The sequence below is a fragment of the Quercus suber genome, unplaced genomic scaffold, assembly GCF_002906115.3.
Source record: "Quercus suber isolate HL8 unplaced genomic scaffold, Cork oak 2.0 scaffold_74, whole genome shotgun sequence".
Classification (NCBI taxonomy): domain Eukaryota; kingdom Viridiplantae; phylum Streptophyta; class Magnoliopsida; order Fagales; family Fagaceae; genus Quercus; species Quercus suber.
This window is the reverse complement of record NW_027069539.1, coordinates 1,469,093-1,476,553: the sequence shown is the minus strand read 5'-3', so window position 1 is coordinate 1,476,553 and position 7,461 is coordinate 1,469,093. Positions and strand designations below refer to the sequence as shown.

Sequence of the window (7,461 nt, the reverse complement as noted above, 5' to 3'; positions counted from 1 at the left end):
TAGTTTCATTGACCATTTCCAAACTTTCCAAATGTTGATAGATAACTTATACGTATCATTGACACTAAGATCACTGTCACTATTTGGTGAATGAAGCCATAGTGTTTTGTCAAATTCATCGCTCCCAAAGAAATGAATTACATGAAAAATTATCATTAATTTGGTACATATGTAAAATAGGCTTCATAACTGTTGCTTGGGTTTTTGGATAAAATAATAAGATAAGGTCCGTAACCAAGACAATGATCAGGACTCTCTTATTTTCGTACCATGTTTGGTTACCCATCATCTAAAAAGTTTAAGCTACAAGCGATAATTCTAACATCTTTACATTCGAATTCCTATACTAACGTAGTTTAGTATGAAATTCATGTAAATGATCTCCACATATATCATTCAAACGACATCAGAAAGGAGAAAACTATGATTCTCAACTCTAAGAAAGAAGAAAAAATGGGAGGAGCTGTCACTGATATAAGTTTGTTCATTTTACCTTTAGTCCAAGAAAAATTGAAAAAAATCTCTTCAAAATTTCATATCGACCACAATTTTATTGCCATAAGTTTTGCTCACATGCTTCTAGAAAATTAGAAAAAACAATAGTCAATTGTATCATTATAAAGCTTTATAGTTGTGGTTAATTCAGGCAAGATACCCACTTAAAGGTTCGGAAAAAAAAAAAAAAATCCTTCATTAAAAGTTTCAAAATAACACCAAAGATAATCTATTAAAAAAAAAAAAAATGAAGGAATGCATTCTCAAATAGACTTACCAAACACAACCAAAGTGCATGCCTCAGCTATATCTATAAATACGTAAGCTTATAAGCCCTTCCACTCATGCTAGTCTTTTGAAGGACAAGAAGTATACTTTAAAGGCTTTGCTAATTGCACCATTTCAACACTAAGTTGTTCTCTCACCTCCAAAAATGTCTCACCAAATTTCCATGGCTACTGCTCAAACCCAAAATCCAAATGCTAATGTACATCGTCGCTTAGCAAATTATCGTCCAAGCTTATGGGGAGACCATTTCCTCTCTTATTCTAATAAGTCTGAGGTATATATGTCTTCCACCTAACATGTTAGGCTACATAATAAAATTCATATTTTAATATAAATTGTGATTCATTTCATAGCCAATATTCCAATGTCATGGTCTTGAAATACATCCTCTTTAAATGACAAAAGATGCTTATAAACAGTGGTAACATGTTAATTTTTTATTTCAATTTCCAATTTTAGGAAATCATTGATAACTTAGAGCAAGTCCAAGGGTTGAAGGAAGAAGTACAAAGGATGTTGATGGCTCCCATCGATAATCTTCTGGAAAAGTTGGAGTTGATTGATGCAATCCAACGCTTAGGTGTGTCTTACCATTTTGAAAGTGAGATTGATGAAGTGTTACAACAAATTCACAAGTATCATTATACGTGTGATGTCCAAGAAAGTGACGGTGCTCTTTACACCGTTGCACTTCATTTTCGATTACTTAGACAACAAGGTTATAACATTCTAAGCGGTAAGCACTCTTTTTGTTGGCTTTATGTTTTTTAAAGAAAACTTACTCTATGTTTGGACGGAGGGAGATGAGAGAAGGGAAGGTGATTGGAATTTGCTAAATTTTAATATTCCAGCTTCTCGTTTAGATTGAGGGGGAGGGAGGGAGAGTAGTGTAGAGTAGAGTAGATTTAGCACAAAATTAGCTTATTTTTAGCCAACTCTACTCTACTCCCCTCCACTCACCCTTCTTCCTCCCTCTATCCAAACTAGCCATAAATCCTTCCCCTCTATTCTCTTCACCTCTCCCTCCATCTCTTTTCATTCCAGACATATCCTTAAAAAAGCTAAAAGTTAATTTTCATGATAAGCAGTCACTTCCATCATTATTTCCATATCACTTACTAATGGCTCACACATGTCTTGTGCTGGGTGGTAAAGTAGATATCTTCAACAAATTCAAAGACAATATGGGAAACTTCAAGGAATCACTTACTAATGATGTGAAAGGAATGTTAAGCTTTTATGAAGCTACACATATGAGGGTTCATGGAGAAGATATTCTTGATGAAGCACTTAAGTTTACTACCACTCACCTTGAATCAATGGCGGTTAATTTCAGCCCTCTTCTTGCCACACAAGTAAGCCATGCTTTAAATCGACCTATTCGAAAGTGCTTGCCAAGGGTAGAGGCTAGGCAATACTTTTCTATCTACCAAGAAAATGCTTCACATAATGAAGTTCTACTAAACTTTGCAAAATTGGATTTTAACATGTTGCAAAAACAACACCAGAAGGAACTTAGCCATATCTCAAGGTAAGTTCATTAACTATATCTCATTGCATAGGTGTTGTAATTAAGCTTTCATTAGACATGATTTGACTAGCCAGTTTTTGTTGAAATTGTAATTTAGGTGGTGGAAAGGTATAGATGTTGCGACAAACCTATCTTTTGCACGAGATAGGGTGGTGGAGTTATACTTTTGGATTTTGGGAGTGTACTTTGAACCCCAATACTCTCTTGCTCGGAGGATACTTACCAAAACAATTTGCACGACATCAATCATAGATGACATATATGATGCATATGGCACACATGAAGAACTCGAGCTCTTCACAGATGCAATTAAAAGGTTTAATGCAAGCATATAGGATCCTCTTCATCTCCATTATAAATCTAGAGATGTATCCAATACGACATACTTAAAATTTTAAATGATGGAGTACTCTATGCACTATCACATTAAAAAAATAAAATCGTAACCATGAAATGGATTTTCTCAATTTCTATTAGAATGGAAAATATCAATTTTCAAGGTCATATCTTTACCAATAAGGATGTATCTTTACTTGTAAAAATATTAATTAAGCCCATATTAACCAATAGATGAAAAATAATGTTTTTAAAATTAAAACACTAAAACTATTACCACTTCTATAAAAGAAGTTATCTACTTTTAATGTATAACTTACTGTTGGTTTTATTCATGTGAAAGTTTTAGAGTATAGAACTCATAGTGTTCCACACACAAAAGCTAAAAAAGCACTTACTCTCTCTTTCTCTGTCAATAAAACAAATTGAATTCTGCAGATTAAAAAAAAAAATCTCAGACCTCATTTTTTTGGGTACATATTGCTGGAAACTTTGCCACTTTCTCCATTTAAAGAATAAAAAGTAATTTAAGCTTCTTTGTAGCTACATTAGACCTTCTTTTTTTGTTTTCCGGGTTTTGCTCAGCTTCAAATTTCTCTCTCTCTCTCTCTCTCTCTCCTTGTTTTTATAGGAGAACTTTTACTTTGTGTTTGTTTTACACTTGGTAGTGGTAAGAGACAAAGAAAGAGACCAATGTTATATCCTAATGAAATGGATTTATTCAATCACTCTTGTTTAGCTTAGCTTTAAGCTTTTACATCGTCCATATTTATTATGTTGTTCATCATTCACTATTTTTGACATAGCCCATTCAGCCATTCATAGTTTTGGGGGTGATGTAGAATGGGTTTTATGGTGGGGGAAAAATAAATAAATAAATATATATCTATATATATAGTAGTTGTTGACAAATTTAAAAATAAATTCTGTGAAAAAAATCAATATATATATATATATATTTAATTACTAGTTAATAAATATAACATTTTAAGAAAGATTAAGTGATTTAACTATATTATCAATTTAAAGATAGATGTTAGAAAACTTGAATAAAAAAATTTAATTCATAATTTTTCATCTAATTAAACAAGCAAGTAGAATAATTTTATATTAAAAAATTATTACATAATTGATATATATGAAGCTGGCCCTGCCCTATTTTTAAAATTTTGGGGTTAAAGTCAACATTGCAAACATGATTCAAATGTGTTTAAATTTCAGGTGGGATATAAGTTGCATAGCCCAACTCCCAAAATACATGAAGTTGTGTTATAAAGTACTCTTGGATGTTTATGAAGAAATTGAACAAGAGATGTGCAAGGATGGAAGATTATATTGTGTTTACTACGCAAAAGTTGCAGTATGACTATTAATTCACTTGAAATCACTCTATTTTTTTTCCCCATTAATTCTATTTTATAGCTATTAATATTTTATATTTTAATGTAACTAGATGGAAAAACTTGTTCAAGCCTACTTTGAAGAAGCCGTATGGTTGAAAGAAAAATATATTCCAACAATGGAGGAATATATGAGTAATGCACTAATATCTTGTGGTTACCTCACGCTTAGCATCATATCTTTTATTTGCATGGGAGATATCGTGCCCAAGGAAGCATTGGAATGGGTCATCAAGAAGCCAAAGATTGTTAGAGCAGCATCAATCATAAACAGGCTAATGGATGATATTGTTTCCAATGAGGTACATTTAGCAAATGTTATATAGCACATATTATTAATGGATCTTATTGAGCATTGTAACTAAAATCAAGGGACGTTAATTATTCTTTATTTCTTTAAAAACCTGAGAAAAATCGTTAAGTTACATTTGTGCTACACCTTAAAACAATTAGTCTAGTCATTATTATGTTTCTTGTAGTTATTATAAATCCCTAGTCAACCCAATATATGTCTAATGTTGAACTCAACACACACTTGCACAACACATACTTAATCAATATCCAATCAATTCGCAGCATCATAATTTTAATCCAATTAAAAGATCCTCCTACATGCAATATGTACAAAAATTTTTAAAAATATAGAGAATATACAAATTCACTCGTAATGACTTTTCTTTTTCTAGTATTTTTACTTCAATAATGTATATGAGAGACTAGTTCAGTACTACAAGGAATTCGATCCACGTCTATGAATTGATGGCATGGTTCAAATTTTGTTTTTGAATCTAGTAAATAGTGTATAAATTGTTAGGTCTTTTAAAATATTAAATAACACCGTATTAGATACACCTGTAAATTTTTACTATTTAAAGCAAGAAATTGATTCATTTCAAATGGATCCACAAATCCATTTAGGCCTAATAAAATATGACACTCATTACATATTTTGGGAATTTATTTTTTTATAGTTTGAGCAAGAGAGAGGCCACGTTGTCTCGGGCATCGAGTGTTACATGAAGCAATATGGTGTCTCAAAGCAAGAGGTACATGACGAATTTCGAAAGCAAATCGTGAATGCGTGGAAGGATATAAACAAAGAGTGTATTAGACCTACTGAAGTGCCAATACCTCTCCTTACACGTGTTGTCAATCTTGCACGAGTTATGGATTTACTCTACAAGGATGAAGATGCATACACACATCTTGGAGGAGTGATGGTAGAGGGTATCACCTCAATGCTTGTTGATCCAGTACCAGTTTGAAGATATTGATGTCAGTGCTCATTATGAGCACAAAATTATAACTAAGTTGGTTCCTTCAATAAAGATTTGATAAACTGTCCTACAAAGTCAATATAAAATGAATGTGTAAGTGTCTAGAGTGAAAATTTTACTTGAACTCCAACTTTAAAAATTAGGAGCCCAATGTTTTTTCAAAATAAATATTGTTTCAATAGGTGATTAATGTGTGAGAATTATTTCTACATTACTTTTCTCATATGGTTCCATTTTGTAGAACTCTGCTTTGTTAATTCGCAATAATTAATATATGTTTCTTGTGCATGTGTTCTAACAATGAACAAATTATTCAAAGCGACAACGCACTCTGTCTCTTCTACATATTAATATTTATCTTTTTTTTCTTTTCTTTTTTATTTATTAGTTTATATTTGAGCTCTGAATTTTAATATGCAATTTAGAAAAAATAAGGATTAGTTCTTTTAATTGTAGATATTGAAAATCCCAAAAACCTAAGGTGATAAAAAAAATTATTTTATTCACTTAATCATTATTCTAATAGCTCCTCACAAATGTGGATTTAAACTCTCCGCACCATGGGTGGCTCTAGGTACAGCCCAGGGGGTTCAAATGTACTCCATGAGCTAGGCCAAAAAATAATTTTATATATAATTTTCTAATTTGTTTTATTTGAACCCTCTTAAAATAAAATTTTGAACACCATGGATTTTTTTTTTAAACTCAACTGAAATAAACTTGAATATTATCATCCTGACAAAAAAAAAAAAAAAAAAACTCATAACAAATCAATTTGATCTAAAATATTGGGGGGGGGGTAAATGATAAGCTGAACAACAAAAGTATAAATTTTTTCATCTTAAATCTAAAAAAAATCCATTTAGATCTTAAAAAATTTGAAATAAGCTAATACATAAAATTTTATTGTAATTAGATATTGCTTGGAGTTCACTTTATAACAATAATCAATATGTTTATTATATTTAAAAACAATAGTTGATTTTCAAGATTTAATCTTAGCAACAATAATTAGTATCTTCATTTTACTAATAAACAATATATAATGAACTTATATTTTATCTTATATGAGAAACAATATGGTTACAGCACTTTCATAACAAATCCTAAGTGGTAAATTGTTACTGGTTGTTATATGTTGGCAAAATAGTAATTTCAATAGTGAGTTTAAATTAGAATTAATAACAACTTATCACCAAAAATTTGTTGGAAAAGTGTTGTGTAAATATTGTGGACATAACACTTCTCATTTTTTATTCTCTTGCTAGTACGTATTATGGACAAATTTGTAATAAAGAAATCATGTAGACCGCAAAATTAATTTTTTTACCCAAAATGCATCTTCTTACTGCCCCCCGTAAAAATATATCCTAGAGCCGCCACTGCTCCGCACTAAGTGAGGCCTAAATTATGAAATTTTTAATTTTTAAGTAGGAGGTAGAATAGAGATAAAATTCAACTCAACATCATAGCTTTGACATAATAATGAAATATCAGCGAAAAAAGGTAGATGAAAAGGAATCATTGAAGAAATTAACATGATTCGGTCACTAAAAACTACGTTCACAATATTTCATTGTTTCATGTAATCTTTTTAACATTAAGCATGTGATTTTTTTTTATTTTTTTTTGGTTAAAGATATAAACATGTGAACCTGGTCATAAAAATTGGAAATTTGACTAACTAGCTAATTAACAAGTACAAAAGTCATCAATGGCGAAGTGAATCATGAAGCATTGATAACAACACTTTCCAAACTTAATTAGAAATGTAACATATCTGTAGTAGATGTACCTTTAATTTTGAGATAGATTGAATTTTACTTTAGTCTAATCTAAGTGTATATGTATATGAAGCTCCCTTCGGAAGACTTAAACCCTGCCCTTGCCCCTCACACCCTATAAGCACTTATACTTATGAAGTAACTACCGTACTAAGGGTGTGCAATGGTGTAGCACATGTACGTTGACACTTAGAGATTGATCGATATGATTGAATGAGTGGTACTATGTATTGTTTAGGGGGTTTAAATGAACCCTTGAGTTGGCAATTATTTTTTCAAAATATATAATTTAGAACAAAGTTTCTCTCCAAACTAGTTTGGAGAGAAACTCTTCAAACTTCTCATATATT

At 31.0% G+C, this 7,461-nt stretch overlaps 1 protein-coding gene across 2 annotated transcripts; it reads left to right on the top strand.

Annotated features, from left to right (window-relative positions):
* Nucleotides 1–833: 833 nt before the first annotated feature.
* LOC112011621 ((-)-germacrene D synthase) lies at nucleotides 834–5,380 on the top strand. Of its 2 annotated transcripts, none has more exons than XM_065773401.1 (7): nucleotides 834–1,057; nucleotides 1,243–1,519; nucleotides 1,942–2,314; nucleotides 2,412–2,630; nucleotides 3,872–4,010; nucleotides 4,104–4,352; nucleotides 5,022–5,380. In XM_065773401.1, exons 1-7 carry the CDS (start codon nucleotides 929–931, stop codon nucleotides 5,313–5,315), a joined length of 1,680 nt encoding a protein of 559 aa, XP_065629473.1. In that variant the 5' UTR covers nucleotides 834–928; the 3' UTR covers nucleotides 5,316–5,380. The 2 variants fall into 2 exon arrangements, with proteins under 2 accessions (XP_065629473.1, XP_065629472.1); XM_065773400.1 differs by having other exon boundaries at nucleotides 1,939–2,314.
* Nucleotides 5,381–7,461: the final 2,081 nt, after the last annotated feature.

Bases quoted from the DNA above. Each gene is read 5' to 3' on its own strand.
- LOC112011621 (XM_065773400.1), top strand. From the start codon at position 929: ATGTCTCACCAAATTTCCATGGCTACTGCTCAAACCCAAAATCCAAAT. The intron at 2,315-2,411 runs GTAAGTTCATTA...ATTGTAATTTAG, and splicing joins GAACTTAGCCATATCTCAAG to GTGGTGGAAAGGTATAGATG. The intron at 4,353-5,021 runs GTACATTTAGCA...ATTTTTTTATAG, and splicing joins ATGATATTGTTTCCAATGAG to TTTGAGCAAGAGAGAGGCCA.